This window comes from Rhamphochromis longiceps, linkage group LG15 (assembly GCF_057381845.1).
Source record: "Rhamphochromis longiceps isolate RC_006_pf linkage group LG15, R_longiceps_female_GT1.1, whole genome shotgun sequence".
Lineage (NCBI taxonomy): Eukaryota > Metazoa > Chordata > Actinopteri > Cichliformes > Cichlidae > Rhamphochromis > Rhamphochromis longiceps.
In genome coordinates, this window is record NC_140571.1 from 35,315,198 (window position 1) to 35,332,926 (window position 17,729).

Genomic DNA, 17,729 nt, shown 5'->3' on the forward strand with positions numbered 1-17,729 from the left:
TCTCTTTAACATTGTCAGGGAAATGTGGATGTACTAATTAGGTGATTAAGGAAACAGAAAATCTGTTGGAAAGTCCCTTTTACACTGCCGAAGCTGCGGCTCCTCAAATCCAGAAGACAGCAAGAACACTTTGATCTGGGACAATCAAGCAAGCAATTTCCACAGCTACATTAATAGGCTAGGACACATCAACGTTAAATGTTTCAATGGATCCATTTTAAAGTTTCAGAGCTTTAAGTCATATTTCTAAGCCATCACCTTAGAAACAAACAGCATCACAGAGGGCGCCCTTATTATTGATATAATTAACTAGAAATAAAATGTTATTGTAAGACCCTACAATATTACATACAGAGAAAAATCCAACAATCATATGACCCCCTATGAGTGAGCACTTTGGCAACAGCAGGAAGGAAAAACTCCCTTTTAACAGGAAGAAATCTCCAGCAGAACCAGGCTCAGGGAGGGGCGGGGCCATCTGCTGCGAACAGTTGGGGTGAGAGAAGGAAGACAGGATTAAAGACTGTGGAAGAGAGACAGAGATTAATAACAAGTATGATTCAGTGATTCAGAGGTCTGTTAACACATAGTGAGTGAGAACTATATTCTTTAGCAAAAAGGAAGCAAAAAGTTTTAAACCTAATCTTAAAAGTAGAGATAGTGTCTGTCTCCCGAATCCAAACTGGAAGCTGGATTCACAGAAGAGCGGCCTGAAAACTGAAGACTCTCCCTCCCATTCTACTTTTAAATACTCTATGAACAACATGTAAGCCTGCAGAGCGAGAGCGAAGTGCTCTAATGGAGTGATGTGGTACTACAAGGTCATTAAGATAAGATGGGGCCTGATTATTTATGACCTTGTATGTGAGGAGCAGGGTTTTGAATTCAATTCTGGATTTAACAGGGAGCCAATGAAGGGAAGCCGAGGCAGGAGAAATATCCTCTCTCTTTCTAGTCCCTGTCAGGACTCTTGCTGCGGCCTTTTGGATTAACTGAAGGCTTTTCAAGGAGTTTTTAGTACATCCTAATAATAATGCTCAGGTGGACGATAGGTTTTTGAGTTTTCCAGCTGGGGTGGACAAAGCTAAGCATCAGGCTTTCCAGTGAATTAAAAGTCTGTTTTGGTCTTTGGTTGATTAATTAGCTGGTGTGGAAAATTGCTGCCACACCGCCACCTCGACCTGTGCTTCGAGGTTTCTGATAGTTGGTATGACTCGGGGGTGTTGATTCTAATTCTAATAATCACCCTGCTGTAACCAGGTTTCTGTAAGGCAGAATAAATTGATTTGTTGATCAATTGTTAAGTCATGTACTAACAGAGACTTGGAAGAGAGAGACCTAGTGTTTAATAATCCACATTTCACTGTTTTACTCTGTGGTGCAGATGTGGATACTGTATTGTTCTTTCTTTGTGATTTTTATTAATCTTTAAATCATTTGTTGTTGTTGTTTTGTTTGTTTGTTTTTTGTCTGTTTGGGAGCTGACACAGTCTTTAAGGGGATGGGGTTTGGGGGGATAACAGGAGGAGAGAAGCTGCAGAGAGGCGTGTAAGACTGCAACTCTGCATCCTGGTCCCAACTCTGGATAGTCACGTTTTGGGGGTTTAATAAATTTGGCCAGATTTCTAGAAATAAGAGCTGCTCCATCCAAAGTGATGGATGAATGCAGTCTCTCCTAACAAGACCAGGTTTCCTCCAGAAAGTTTCACAATTATCTATAAAGCCCACATCGCTTTTTGGACACCACTCAGACAGACAGCGATTTGCTAGAGCATTCATTTCTTCTCCTTTTTACCACAGTGGTGCATGTTTCTGTAACACTTTTTATGTTGTTTATATGTAATGTCTCTGTAGTAGATGGCACTCATTAGGTTGGCTGCATAATATTCTTTCACAATTCATTTGTTTCAAACTAACATTGCCCATATCCATTCATTTTAGTCTTTAATCTTAGTTATTTGTTTAATTGTGTAGTCATTAACATGTTTGCTTAGCAAGCAAAGGTTGCTGATTTGATTCCAGCCAGCGAGATAAATCCCCTTTGGAGTTTTATCAGTAATGGCATTCGGTGTAAAAACTCTCAAATCAAACATCTGTCGCAATGAAGCAGCTGAAAGTAGCTTTTTTTGTGCCTTTTCTTCTATTTTGGTTATTTGTTTAAAATGAGTTAATTAAAGTCATAAAGTATTCAGTCAGTTTATACTAGTTTAAAATAAAACTGAATGTAGAACTAATGTTAAATAATTAATTTGGTACATATCAGACTCCATACAACAGTTGGAAAGTCTTTGGTCTTAAAGCTGAAAAAATGCTTATCCTTTACGCAGTGTTTTTATTTTCCTTATTTTGCCAGGTCAAGCTTCCTTTTCCTGTAGATCAAATCACAAATCTTCCAAGGAATGACTTCCAAATGCTGGTGAAAATGCACAAACTGACTTCAGAGCAACTTGAGTTTATTCATGACATCAGGCGGCGGAGTAAGAACCGCATCGCAGCACAGCGTTGTCGCAAGAGGAAGCTCGACTGCATCCTCAACTTGGAGTGCGAGATAAGAAAGCTGGTGAGTGGATTGATTGTTCTAACACACTGTCATTAGCCGTCACCCAGTGAGAAGCTGCTCTCTTCTTTGGACACGGACTCACCTTAGTTATAACCATTTCATTATAATCAGTAACATTTTATTCTCCTCAGCACTTTCAAACCATTGCTCTCCAATGACTGTTCACTGGAGCCCTAACCCTGCTGTACTCTCTCTGTGCAGTCAGATTGCGGTGGTCCCCCGTCTTCTTTCTGTTTATTTATTCTGATGCTTAAACTGAGCTGATCCTGTTCTTCTGCAAGGGATCCCTCTTCTACAGAAGCCATCCTTCTGGGTGTCACTTCTAACGACAATGTTTGTTGTGTTGACTTACTAACTATACAACCCCCACCCCCCCCACCCCACTCCCCGAAAAAAGATGTTCCTAGGCACCCTCTTTTATACTTTTTTGTCCATTTGTCTCCCTTTCTCTTTCCTCCTCTCTGGACATCCAATCACGCTGTTTACATATAATCACCTGATGTCCAGCCACACCTTATCAGCTTCTCCATCTCCAACCTTTCACCCACTTTTAACTAGGGTAAAGGTTACTTCATGAAAACCACTTTATCATATTTTTATCTTTTCTATGTTATTCTCAAATTTATAGATTCCGTTACATATGAGCATTCAGTCACATATCAATATAGTTCATTTTTCATGCAGTTTATGCAATCTTACTTAGATTTCATTAGCTAATTCTTACATTGATTTTTACATATTCTCTTTTGATTCAAATACATTGTTCTCTTCAAAACTCCTTGTTTGCTGTTCACAATGTAGTCAGTGCAATTTCTTTTATTAAATCATACATTTAGGTCAGACATTCTTTTGGATCAGTGGCTCTTTGGTGTCGTTCACTGCCATCCTACAGACACCCCAGATCAGTATTACGGAATGAAGTATAATTAACTATCAGCAAAATCACAGATGAATTATGGTTCTGTGTTCATCTATTACAACACATAATACCATTTCTTGTGTTCAAAATCATGTAATGTAGCCGCACACAAACAGATAGGATATCTATCTCCTGACATTGGACTCGTTTCTGTGCTTGTCCTGCTACACCTCAGTGCAGCCTTCGATGCTATTGACCATAATATCCTATTAGAGTGATTAGAGCATGCTGGTATTAAAGGTACCAGACTGCAATGTTTTAAATCATACTTATCTAACAGACTTATATTTTTTCATAGAAATAGAGTGTTATCTTTACATACTAAAATTAATGATAGACTTCCGTTAATGCTTCTCTTAAACTCTATCAATAGAAGGCATAGCATACATTTTCTCTGCTGTGCAGAGTATCTATCAACAAAGCCAGATAACACACATAATGACCTTTAATTTCCTGCATCTAAATTCAGATAAAACTGAGGTTATTGTACCTAAATATCTAACCAGGCTTACTCTGGATGGCAGTACCTTGGCCTCCAGGAACACCGTGAGGAATCTTGGATTTGTTTGAGGATCAAAATAAAGAAACACAAAAAGAAGACTTTGAGGGGACCATATGGATATGTCCGTCAGTGTGCATATTAAACAAATATGTAGGACTGCTTTCTTCTATTTTGGCAATATCTCTAGAATTAGAAACATCCTGTCTCAGAGTGTGTATTTGTTCTTCACTCATTCTGTGTTAGTACACTAATCTGCGTTAAATCAGTGTTAACATTCCCAAGCCTGACTGGAGCAGCCCAAAAGCCATGGTGAGTTGGGGTTGACTTAAGACACAGTCTTTCATTGCTGTAGTTGTAGGTTTAAGTGACTGACTTTGGCTGAGATTGTCATCTATTTGCCTTACTGAAACAGAAATCCTAAGAGGAGTGCTGGGCAAAAATGCACAGAAGAGAAAAAAGTAGTTTGTAAAAAGCACGAGAATGAATGGAAAGTTCAACAGGCAATGAGTGGAAAGCTTTTTTGTAGTGCTGTACTCTTGTGCACAGACTTATCGATTGCATCTTGAAATGAGTCATAACCTATGTATGTGTGTCTGTGTGTAGGTGTGTGAGAAGGAGAAGTTGCTGACTGAGAGGAACCAGCTAAAGGCATGTATGGGTGAGTTGTGGGAGAACTTCTCCTGCCTGTCACAGGAGGTGTGCAGGGATGTTCAGCTCAGCCCCGAGCAGGTCCAGTCGTTACACCACTACTGTCCCATGCTGCGCCCCGCCATCTCCACTGCCAGCAACAACACTGCCCACGAGCCCAAGGCCTCCCTCAGCACCAACACCACCACCAGCATTGACCTTACCACCCACTCGGGCTCAGCCACACCAGAACCAACCTTTCACGGTTCACCCGGGCCCTCGGAGAGCGACCCTGACGTGGCTGTCAGAAACAGGGCAGACAAAGATACAAACGGCCAAGACGCCACCAGCTTGTATACAAAGTCAGGGCCACCGGTGGAAAAATCCAACCAGACGGTAACGGTGGATTTTTGCCAGGAAATGACTGACAAATGTACAACTGACGAGCAGCCGAGGAAGGACTGTACTCAGTAGTGGTCGTTCTCTGTTTTGTTTTCTTTTTCATTATTTAATTTTGCTCTTCTGACAAACCCTCTCTCAGGGTTGTTGAGACAGTCAGCATCTGCCAGTGTTCAGTGAAAAACAAGCTTTGTTTGTATTTATATCTTTTTTGACGGTCGACACTAAAGTTGTCTTAACAACAGCAATACTGTTCTCCAGGAATTCTCCTATTACCGTGACAGAGTGGAACTTCTCACCAAACCCTTACGATGGTGCTATACTTGCCCCGGCAGCAACCTCTACAGTGGAGACTTTGTTCTTCATGTGTCACACATCACAACTCAAAGTCAAACCTCATTGGACCTAAACTGCAGCTCGCTTTGTCTCTCTGCATACCAGCAGTATGTCAGTTCCTGCCTTTGTCTTTTCCTCTTCTCTCCTTGCCACTCTGTCTCTCTCAATCTCTTCTACCTCTTTCTGTCTCACTCTGCATCTCTCTCTCTGTCTGTTTCTTCTTTCACTATATCTGAGTGACACTTTTGGTCACAGCAATTCAAACTCAGGAAGAAAAAAATCCTCTGAATGTTCAACCTAATTCATGAAAAATGAGAAAACGGCTTCTGTACACACGGAAGTTGCAAACTGTAAAATGTTCATATGCAAAAATGTCTTCAAACGTCTCTCATTTGTATTGCTGTACAGAAGAAATTTGTACAGATTGTAACCGAAAACATTCCTCCTATGCCTTCCACGTGGAATTGAAAGGAGAAAAAAAAGGCTTTTGCAGGCAGTTAAATGGCTATTTTTATTTCCCACTCATCAGCAATACCATTGTATTTGGATGTTGTACTGGTGACTTTCAAGTGCTTGTTTGGCAGAAGTGTATATAGCATGATGACTGTAACAGTGATTTTGTACAGCTAGACGCCTAGATGTTTCTTTTTCACCGGGGTTATAACAAGGGAAAAATTGTTGCTTTGCTGTTTCCTGTCCTGCCTAACGAACGAGGGGAGCGTTCTTATACTCAGGAGATCAGCTCGATACACATTTAGACACAGTACACACAGGCACGCACACATCGACACACACATTTTGAGCCCCTTGCATGTATAATTGAAGATGTGTTTTCGAGAGCGTGGCTCAGGCTGGCTCTTCTAAATCTTCGACACCTCTTTAAATGTGAAAAAAAAATCCTTGTGTTTTCTTTTTGTTTTTTAAGGAAACGTATTTGTTCCCAGAACTTTAATATATCCTATTTGTTTATACACAATGTTGTCATTTGATGATAGGAGACAGCAAAAAGCCTCTCCGATTTTTTTTTTTTTTTTTCAAATTTATGTTGATTACGATAAAATTGACTAATGAAAAAATGAAAAAGCATACAAACATAAATCATGCACTTTTTTCCTGGCCCCAAGTAAGGGTCTTTACTTCAGACTGCTTAAAAGTCAGAGACTGGAGCACTTAAATTGGCAAAAAATATCTATGAAGAATATGAAAATATGCCGAAGGAAGCTAATATTTCATCTTACATTTTTATTTCTTTAGAAATTGAATAAGCTAATTCAGTTCCTTTGACGTGAAAGCAGTGTGTGTGTTGTTCAGATGATTGAGTAGCAATCATATAAGATAGTAAAGTGTTTAACCTACTTGTGCATTTGTTTTAAACACCCTACTTTGTAATGTGCATGCATGCTACCTAATAGCTATAAACCTAGTTAGTTGGTTTAGCTTTTTTTTATTTTTTTTGCTTTGTGCATTCTCTCTGGAACATTCTGCTATAAAAATGCATTTTCACATTTCTATATATAAAGAATCTGAAATATGTCAACCCTTGCTAGAGGCAGAAGTAGCAGAGCTCCACACTCCAGTGCAAAGGTTGAATGAAAATGTTCATTGCACTTTAAAGCTCCAATCCAAATTGGCACTCCCTATTAGCCTAACAGGGCTGAAGTTCATGTTTTTACTGTAGTTTCTTTCAAATGTTTCCTATAAAAAAGCTATGCTTATGTTAAAACAGATGAGTATCTAATACAGTACTTTGAAAATGAAATTCCTTAAAAGCTAAACCTTAATGTTAAACTCATTTATTAGCATAGTTGAAAAGCTGCTCTGTTGTCACAAGGGGTCACCATAGCAGGTAGCGCCGCACACAACCTCAAAGAGGATCCGTGTCTCCGGCCAGCGACCTTACACGCAAATGTACAATCAGTAACATTATGGAGACACACAAGCTTATTTGCATTTAATAGCTTACTTGAACAAAATATACTTGTTTGAAATTTTTATGAGCCACTGATGTTCTCACGTTTTCAAGTTTTCTCTGTTGTCTAAACAGTATTGCCCTATTTTACTGCTTCCAGGCTAGCTGAAAGCCATTCAGCTGGCTTTGTCATACTAGAAACCTAATTTCCTCCATGCATGTGTGAAAATGCAATAGTTATGTAAGAAGTAAATTAAGTCATTTTAAAACTTTACTTTAAAGCTTTACATTTTTATTAATAAAACGTGTTTCTGTTTTGTTTTTGTTTGTTTTTTTCAAATAACCTGTAATACAAGATGCTAAAGAAATAGATTATAATTTTACTTAATAAAAATATGTTCCAGGTTTTAAGAATCTATAGCTAATTTGCCATCCGTAAACATTTCCTTATTAGGTTATCAAAAATTAAATAAATATTAGTGTCCATTTTATATGATCATTTGAACCTATTTAAGTGGGCCAGTAGCTTTTGATAGTGCTGTAAAAGGTATATGAAATGTATTTTATCAGGTTATACAGTGGTGCCCTCTTCCTGATTTCCTTTTTATATATGTTTGTCACAATTACACGTTTCAGCTCATCAAACAAATTTAAATATTAGACAAAGATAACACAAGATGAGATGTTTGTCCAGTCTCTTTCTTCTTATTGAATCATGAACATGTGATGGACATGTTTAATGTTGTTCTGGGTTCTTCTGTTACCTCCTGGATGAGTGCTGGGAGGTCACAGATCTGCTCTTGGAGTCATACTGGTAGGCCTGTCACTCCAGTTAATTACTGTTCCATGTTTTCTCTATTTGTGTATGATGGCTTTCACCGTAGTTACAAAGGCTTCAAAATAGCTTTGTAACCCTTAACAGACTGACAGACGTCAGTTACTTTGTTTTTCACCATTTTCTTTAGATCTTGACAGTCTTTTAGCCAGCTTCACCTTGTCAGACAGGTCTGTCAGTAATCAGGCCTGAGTGTGTTTAATGAAACTGAATTCAGCTTTTCAAAAAATGTGGTAAATCACTTTTAATTCATGATTTAAAAAGAGGGGCAATTATTTTGGATAACTTTTCTACCTCTATCAATGAAATCATCATTCAGCTTACTCAGGTTATCTTTATCTAATATTAAAATTTGTTTGATGATCTGAAACAAGTGTGACAAATATGTAAAACACTAGAAAATCAGGAAGGCTTCGACATGTTTCTAACGATTTGTTTCAATTGTTCTCCCCGTGGCTCCGTATGTTTTCTTGAGGTATTCTAGATTCCTCCTCAGTTAAAATGTGGGCATGAACTGTGAAAGCCCTTAAAGACTGGTGACCTTTTCAGGGTGTACATCACACTCACCCTCTGACAGCTAAGATGGGCTCCAGCCCTGCTGCAACAATGAATGGGCTAACCAGTTGAGAGAATGGATAGATATTCCAGTTATCAACATAAAATAAAAACACAGAAAGGGGAAGAGTAAACTGTAATAATATATCATTTGACATCAAGAAAAGTAAATGATATTAATAATTGAATTGACTAAAACATGTCATTTAAATTTGTACAACTAAAGTGATTTATTCATTTTCTTAACCTTTTTCTTTTTTCAATTTTAGAGGTGACAGGAAATTCATTCATTTATTCATTTAATCGCAAAAGTCATTTCTAATGTCACTTTAATTTACTTTAGTGAACAGAATTTTAGCATGACATTTGGGGGATGTTAATATACCAAGCATAGCAATTAGCCATACTAGCCTTTTTGCTGATTTTGAGGGTTTTTTTATTGTTTTCTACCCAAATGTTTCGAGGATTGGGGCTTTAAAGATTGCATGACATTTTTCGGAGTTCTCCCCATGACCTTTACTGATGTAAATCCTAGATGTAGTTTGAATGATGACCTTGTTTGTAAGATAATTTCTGTTTCACAGCCAGACAGAGAAAGTGTAACTGTAGTTTAAAAACCTGTTTTAAAATTGTTCAATCGTCCCTGTTTTGTACAAAGACCCACACATGCACACATATGATCACATACACGTACACGTATTGGCACAGAATGAGTGTGGAGCAATAGTGACTCCTCTACAACTGAGCTTGTTTCTTGTTTGTTGAACAGTTTATTTCTAATTTGTTCTTTTATTTGCGTGCACATATTTACTAAAGCAGAGCAGTATTTTCCCATGTTAGCATTCTGTCACATTCAAACAAGAGAACTAAAGCGAAATAATCGACATTTTGACATTTTCTACAAACATTATGCAACTCTTTTTCTAATTCTTTTGATTTGTTTAGAAACTGAGGAAACCTCTTTATATTGCTGTTTGCACACAATGAATTCAAACAGCTGTCTCATGGGAGACGATTAATTCCAATATTATCACAGAATTTCTCTGTGTTATTAATTTAACTTGACATTCCCATAGAGGGAAAATGAACGATGACACAACACTCCCCGTGCATGGTCCAAATTATGGGCATCCTCAGCAAAAATGGTGAGATAATTTAAACATCTTTATTTAACATCAACGCAGCACAGTTTGTACCATTGCTATCGCTAACACTGCTGTTTAAAATGCCACAACAACAAAAAAAAATGCTGTCTTGCCTCTACTGGTATCAACCCACACAGATGGTTTTGGTTTAATTTTGTCCAGATTTTAGTGCATGTGCTTTTCCCTGCACTCAACTATAATGGAAACAAAATTTCAGTCATTCATTGCATGATAATAATGCGATGATAAACTCTCAAACACTGACATGTCAAACCAAAGCTATCTGTAGAATTGGGAAATGTTTTATTGTTATTTGGGTGAACCATCCCTTTAATATCTCAGGGTGCCAAGCATTTACACCTGCTCTCTGCATTGTACTGAAGCAGACTATTTTTTTTTCTTTGTTTGTTTTTACCTGCTTTGTTTGTGCATCAAACCAAAATTTCCTTCAAGCGGTTTTGATATCATTTAACCTTCAGTGCTAATTGAAACCCACACCACTCTGCCCCGCCACCTCCACAATTTAAAAACTCACACACACTTACACACACACATAGCCACTCTCTTTGATGCTCCATTGTCCAGCTAGTGGCCAACGGTCTATTTCAGCCCTCTGTGGCTAATAGCACACAATGAATTAAACTATGCAGAACAAAGGCAGATGCACAGTCGATCATTCTCTGCATGTTCACAAAAAATATGAATTAGTGCAGCTTTAAAGTGATTGAACACAAGTAAAATGAATTATGAATTTGATATTTTGCTAAATGAACTTTTCCTGTATATTTTTTACAGTCAAACAATGTGTTTATTGCCATTACATCAGTTTTTAATTATGTGCACAATTTTGCTGTTGTTGTAGCTCTTTTTGGTTGTTTTTTAATTTTGGATTTGTTTTGTTTTGGGGGTTTGTTGTCATTGCTTCTCTGAAACAAACACTGGCTTTTTAACTCCAAAGGTTGTTCTATTGAAGAATACGAACAAAAACATGCCTTTCTCACAGATTGTTCAACTTTCTTGAAAAAAAAAAAGGAAAAAAATTCTGGTTTCCTGGTCGAGTGCACAGGTTGAGATCACTGAGTAGAATATAAATATAGAATATGTTTACAAATAGGTGTCATGTCACATTTGATCAATTTTTGCCATGTAAAACTTGCTCGGTTCAGTTGAACCGATTCTTGGTGTTGTGGAAGAGACAGAATGAGTTTCCTCACCTTGTCTTTAATCCAACTATTGGGATGGGTCAGCATTACATGGATACAAGTGCACCTCCAATATTTGCCTTAGAACTTGCAGAGGCCATAGTTCACATTTAAGTGAAGCGAGTGTATGCAAGGGCCTGAGCCCCCATCCCTTAGTCACCAGTGCGGACTTTCTCACACTTATCTACCTGTGAAATCCTTCATACCTCTCATAACTGGTCAATGACTGTATCAGCAAACTGCATCAGGTGTTTTTTCTACATGCTTTTTACACAGATTATATGGATTATTGTATTAGTAGGTGCATCATTTTTAATGTAATAGCTCTTAAGCTTGTAGGTGTTGTTTTTTCTCTCATTTTTCTAAATGACTGTTTTGTGTTAATATTGTCAATTTGAAATTACTGTCATTTGCTTATTCTCTACTAAGAGTTCTTACCTAATTTTAAATGCTACATGACCCTAATTAATTAAATGACTTAATAACCATTGTAAATACGGTATTGTGAGAACCCCATTTTCATTCATTTCTATTGCTAGTGTTATATAAATGATTTTTTTTTTGTCTAGACACCATTTCTCTTTAAGAAATAAAGAAACATGCATATCATGTGTTGTGCTTTGTTTTTCTCTGTTTTTGGTCAACATTTGAGGTAAATGTCTCCTTACCTTTAATTATTCCACTCAACAATCTTTGTGTTTAAGCCTTTTCACTTAAAAAACACATTTAAATTACTTTAGCTGATAGTACGCATACATCTACTGCTAACATTTTTATATGCTACTTTAACACCAGCAGATTTGGGCACTGATCAAAAAAAAAAAAAAAGGTAAATCTGCATGCTGTGGCGACTGTAACTTAACTTTAAATTCAGTTTTAGCTAAACAGTGCCTGTGTGTGTGTGTGTGTGTGCGCGCGCGTGCGTGCGTGTGTGTGTGTGTGTGTGTGTGTGTGTGTGTGTGTGTGTGTGTGTGTGTGTGTGTGTGTGTGTGTGTGTGTAAATTCCCCACTCGTCCTGTGGGCAGTCTTCATCCTTCAAGCTCAGGTCCTCTGTTGTGCAGATCTCAGATATCATTTGTGGGATCTGCTGTAGCTGCTCACCCAGTTTGGGGCTTAAAGCCCTGACTGCAATCATTACCATGGGGACTATTGTTGCCTTCGACTTCCACACCTTATTTAGCACTTTTCTCTGGCCTTTGTATTTTGCTATTGTCTTGTGGTACTTTGTTCTAATGTTGCTATCACTTGTTATAGCTACATCTGTCACTGTGCCCATATCCCTCTGCTTGTCCACCACTACTATGTCCAGTTGGTTAGCCATCACCAGTTTGTCTGTCTGTATCTGGAGGTCCCACAGGATCTTAGCTCCATCATTCTCAACCACCCTAGAGAGCGTATCTTATTTTGACCTTGGGACTTCCAGGCACAGATGTTCCTGTATACTATGATAGACAGCTTTTATGGTGCTCCATGTATGCCCTGCCTGCTAGCATTGCACTTGCACTCAGCTGTTATATGCTTGATTGTCGCAGAAGCATCTTTATACATCCAGTACTGCCATGATTGGTGTCACAATGATCTTTCTTGTTTCATCCTGGATAGTCGTTCTGACACTCACTAGTACTGTACTGTAAGCCTCCTTCTTTCCGCTTACAGTACAGTCTCAGGATACTGGTATAGGAGTGAAACCCTCCATAGTAAGGAGCTTCCTTCTCTTGATGTCAGTGGTTTCTATCTCCTCCTTTTGCCATCCCAGCAGGGTATCTGATTATTATTAATCAGATTCAATTATTAGGCCCCTCTACTATGGAACTAGATGGGAGGTGTATACAAGAGTATGTAAAAACAATAATCAAAATACACATTCCATGGTTTCAAAAAATGATATGTAGCCAGCTAGCTAACTAGACAACTAGTAGTTTATTATAACATTTTTAAAATGTGTGGTATGCATTCACAAGGAGATATGGGAACCTAAACAACACAAAGTTCAAAGAATGTATTTTTCTCTCGCAGATGGTAGTGGTACCACGTGATACTATATCTTCAACAGTGACAGGCAATATTTTTTAGCTTCACTTTTGCTTTGTACACAATTATATAATACTAATAATAAGCCATAAACACCAATTCCAAGAATTCTTTCTCTTTTTTGCAGTTTCAGATTTCCCTATTTCCTGTTTATTCTGACAAATATCTTCGAAGACTTTTAAACTGATTTGATAAATACGTGCTTTGACACAAATAGCATTTGAATTCATGCCTGACTTCTCCAAATTCTCCAAAACTACCCACAAAGTAGCTCACAATTTATAGACAGAGCAGATAAAATAAGTACTGAATATGTCATTAATTTTCTAAGTAATTGTATCTCTAAAGGTACTATTGATATGAAATTCCTACTAGATGGCAGTAACAACCCATCAATTCCACACATACAAAGAACTCAGACCACGTGTTGATAAATTAGTGGTAATAATGAGAAATGATGCTGTGAAAATGTATTGAACATGCGGCTGAAATGAATTTAATACCTCTTACAAAAGCTGTTGGTGGTGATGACAGCTTCAAAATGCCTCCTGTATGGAGCAACTAGTTGCATGTATTGCTCAGGTGTGATTCTGGTCCATTTGTCCACACAGTCTTCAAATCCTAAACCAGACCGTTTGAAATAATGATACCTGCTGTTTCAAGTAGTCCTTGGACAACTTTTTTGATCATTCTTTTCATTCTTCTAGTAAATGGATTGGCATTTTTTCTACACTATCTGAGAACTCAAAGGGCTTTACACAACTTGCTTAATTCACGCATTCACACCAGCACTTTTTTCTTTGCTCTTTTTGTCTAACATGCACACGCATTCATGCTCCGATGCATCAGAGAACAACTTGGGGTTAGTATCTTGCATTTTTCCCAAGGATATTTGGCATGCAAACTGGAGGGATCAAACCACTAATCATCTGTTTAGCAGATTACACAGCAGATGGCCGCCCCTCCCTGAGCCTGGTTCTGCCGGAGGTTTCTTCCTGTTAAAAAGGAGTTTTTCCTTCCCACTGTCGCCAAAGTGCTTGCTCATAGGGGGTCACGTGATTGATGGGTTTTTCCCTGTATGTACAATTGTAGGACCTACCTTACAATATAAAGCGCCTTGAGGCAACTGTTGTGATTTGGCACTGTATAAATAAAACTGAATTTAATTGAGTTCAGATGACTTGGTTTACTGCCTGAGCTACATTCACCTTCTGTCTCAAATCTTGAGGGAAGCACTTGGTAGCGGCCGGTTTGTGGTGACATTTGTTCTTTCCTCTTTCAAACTATGCCCCCAACAGTGCTCACTGGAACCTTCAGTAATTTAGTAGTTTCTTTAGTAATTTCTTCTGTAACCAGTGTCATCAGTATCATCAGTTACCCATCATGAGATGCTTCTTGTGTGACATCTTGGTAATGAGACACCTTTTTTTAGGCCATTTGTTGGAACTGAAGTGGCAGGATTGCTTTCAGCTGGTGCCATGACTCTCCATGCCTTTTTGCTTTCTTCATGCATTCAGTACTTTCTCCCAATGCCATTTTTTCATTTTCACACATAGCTTAATTTCTGGACATCTATGATTTGATTTCTCGCATGAGTGGATTGGATGGGTAGTTACCGACATCTGGTGATGTCAACAAACCTTTTGAAATAGATTTATTTAGAAACGTCAGTATTGACGTTTTCAATACTTCTTTTATCTGGTGTAAACTTATAATCAAACAGTTGATAGGAATAGCAATCACACATTACATAAAGCAAATTAAGTGTCTCTTGGATGTGGAAAATAACTAAATTATTCATGCAGAAAACATACTGTATAAGCACACTGTGGACATATAATGTTGCTGCAGAGAAACAGGATGAGACTCGGTTTGAAATCAGGCTCCTTTGGCTAATTTAGAACTCCCATTGGCACTCGTTTGGTCCCAGAACTGTACTTTATAGTTTACTTTTTCATGATTGAAGACAGCTCCAGAATCATGCTCTGAAAAGGGAAAAAAATAGGTACAATGTATAGTTATTATTCTTGTCATAGTCATGATGACACGTTTATGTTTTGTTTTCTAACCTCAAGTAGTATATAGTAAATAGTAATGTTTGACTTTCTGCTAATATCTCAAGACTATCTTGTCTTGAACAGTATTAGAAAAATATATGATAGTGAGAAAATGTCTGTAAACAAGCTTGACCTTTGTTGTGGTTGAAACTGACAGGTTACTTATTTATTTTATTTTATATTACTCAATTCATAATGATCACTGGAATTAATGAAATAAAAAGGGTTTTCAACTGAGTTTATTCAAGTAAAGTTGATTGCTATCACTGACAACAGATTTCACCAAGGAAGGGAGGAACTGAGAATGATGTTGATTATTAAGCAGCAGGAAATGTAAAGTAGTTGTGGGCCAGCTAATGAGATTTTCCAACTGGATATGTAAAAGGGTATGAACTGGACTGGCACTGAGATCATCTGATCAGCTGAGCTTTACATTGTAGATGTAGCTGCATTTGATTTTCAATATTTATGTTTACTTTTTGACAGAATGAAATTAAAAAATATATCTATGTGACTGGGTGTGGTTTGTGGCTCAGCTGCAGGAGAGGGGTGGAGCGATGGGTTTGGGGTGTGGTGTCATGGGAGGCTGACCCACACAGCCTCCCCGGGTTGCCGTGACCTGACGGGTGTGTGTGGTGTGAAGCAACAAAGGTAGCTGGAAGGCTGCTCTAATAAAAGCAATGGAAAACACCGCTTGACTTGCAACGCTGTGTACTTCAGGAACTTCTCATTACAATCTATGGTAAATTTTTTCTTTGGTCATAACTCCATCTTACAACATCATTCGGACTAATTACACTTGAATTGACAAAAAAAGTGGAGTTGGAGGGAATTTAAGGTAGCTTGACTTGATCAGACAACAAACAAACAGTGTATCTATAACCAAATCTTTCAACAAACAAGTACACGCTAAATCACACATATGAGACTATAAGCCTTTATTAATAGCCAAAAAGAGACATTAGCTTACCATGGACATCCTCCTCCCTCCAGCTGGAGGTGGTGGAGACACCACTGGACTCTCCCCCTCGCTAAGATGCTGGGATGCATTGTCCGTTCCACTCTGACAGTCTCCACTGTCAGACGGACTGGCCAGCTTGCCCTCCGACAGTCCTCTGGACATAAAACTGCATTTTCTGGCTGTGGGATAGTGTTCACTCTCCGGAGAATCACTCATATCGCTGAGCTCCTTACATACACTCACTCTGCTCTGCTTCCTCTGTGGGTTTCTAAGGGCTGCTGGGATTTCCATGTGGCCGGCCGTCAGTGTAGGTCGAGGCCCCACATAGTGTGGTTTACCAGAACCATGGGGTCCATTTGAGTCATCGCTGCTGCATGACGGTTTGCGATTTTCCAGAGTGTAACGTCGTTCCATGACACCCAGCTGGTGCAGACCTTGGATTTCAGCTTGGCTGGGGCGGCAGGAGATGCTGTGACCTTCGATACTCTGAGGGGCCACTAAGGCCAAATTCAAAGGCTGACTCTCTCCGTGAGTTTCAGGCACAGCAGAGCAGGTCATCTGCGTGAGCTGGATTAATCTCTGTGGTGAGGAATTTGAGAGCACACAGATCTGCTGCACCATGGAGTTCTTCTTTGACCTGCACATACTCTCATCATCCCCATATTTATATCCATACAAGATTTGTTTAATCTTCTTCACCCCCAAATGGGAAATCTCTAGGAGATTGAGGAATAAAGAAACTCCGGCAATAACCAGCATGAAAACCATGAAAATGTTCTTCTCTGTCGGTCGTGACACAAAACAATCAACGCTGTTAGGGCAAGGCATCCTTTCACATTTGTAGAGTGCAGACAGTCCAATCCCATACAGAGCAAACTGTCCTATAATGAAACCCACCTCCACTACAGATCTGGTCAAAATATGGAAAACATATGTACGCAGCAAAGAGCCCCTGAGAGGAGCTTTCCTTACTTTCTTCTGTTCATCTAATTTCCTGAGCTCTTTCTCAATTCTTTTATGGTCATCCAGGACGGGATCTGTACCTTCCAGCTCAGCTTTCAGACACGCTTTCTTCCTGTGTCTCTCCTTCTCAAGGGTCCTCAAATGATACAAGGCGTGACCCATGTAGACCAGAGAGGGTGAGGATACAAAGATAATTTGCAGGACCCAGTAGCGGATGAGAGAGATGGGAAAAGCTTGGTCGTAACAGACAGTCTTGCAGCCAGGTTGCTCTGTGTTACAAACAAACTCGCTCTGTTCATCATCCCAGACATCCTCAGCTGCGACGCCGAGCACAAGCATCCGGAAAATGAAGAGGATTGTGAGCCATATCTTCCCAACGATGGTGGAATGAATGTGGACCTCTTCTAAAATACTCCCTAATAGATTCCAGTCCCCCATCTTCTGTCATATTAATATTACCTGTGAACAAAAGAAAACTTTGTAGTTTGCAGGTCTTTCTACAAATTTAAATCATGCAGCAAAATGTACTTTACTTACATATTTTCTAGAGTCCTCGTCCCTGTGTGTTTTGGCATAAGGCCATTAATCAAATTGTAGATTCGAGTGTGGTGTAAGTGTGATATTTTAATCCCTTGGAGACAGACAACACCCTACTGTGCAGTCTGACTGACACTATTTTAAAGCTGGAAAGTAGGTCGGTTTGAAGCTATTGATCCATCAGTACCATG

The 17,729-nt window shown here is 38.8% G+C and overlaps 2 protein-coding genes across 4 annotated transcripts in view; one reads left to right on the forward strand and one right to left on the reverse strand.

Annotated features, from left to right (window-relative positions):
• Window positions 1-11,587, forward strand: part of bach2b (BACH transcriptional regulator 2b) — a 101,937-nt gene extending 90,350 nt beyond the window's left edge. For all 3 annotated transcript variants that reach the window (XM_085383236.1, XM_085383237.1, XM_085383238.1), the window contains 2 exons: window positions 2,354-2,560; window positions 4,585-11,587. In XM_085383236.1, coding sequence (XP_085239362.1) covers window positions 2,354-2,560; window positions 4,585-5,082 — 705 coding nt within the window. In that variant the 3' untranslated portion in view covers window positions 5,083-11,587. The remainder of the gene's footprint in view (window positions 1-2,353; window positions 2,561-4,584) is intronic.
• A 3,267-nt stretch (window positions 11,588-14,854) lies between these two features.
• gja10b (gap junction protein alpha 10 b) lies at window positions 14,855-17,439 on the reverse strand. Its single transcript, XM_085383239.1, has 2 exons — window positions 16,048-17,439; window positions 14,855-15,005 (listed from the first exon to the last, which is right to left on the reverse strand). The coding sequence occupies exons 1-2, from the start codon at window positions 17,437-17,439 to the stop codon at window positions 14,967-14,969; spliced, it is 1,431 nt and encodes a 476-aa protein (XP_085239365.1). The 3' UTR covers window positions 14,855-14,966.
• Between the last annotated feature and the right edge of the window lie 290 nt (window positions 17,440-17,729).

Coding starts and splice junctions, on each gene's coding strand:
- gja10b (XM_085383239.1), bottom strand. CDS start 17,439: ATGGGGGACTGGAATCTATTAGGGAGTATTTTAGAAGAGGTCCACATT. Junction 15,006..16,047: donor GAGGGAGGAGGATGTCCATG/GTAAGCTAATGT, acceptor TTCCCTTTTCAG/AGCATGATTCTGGAGCTGTC.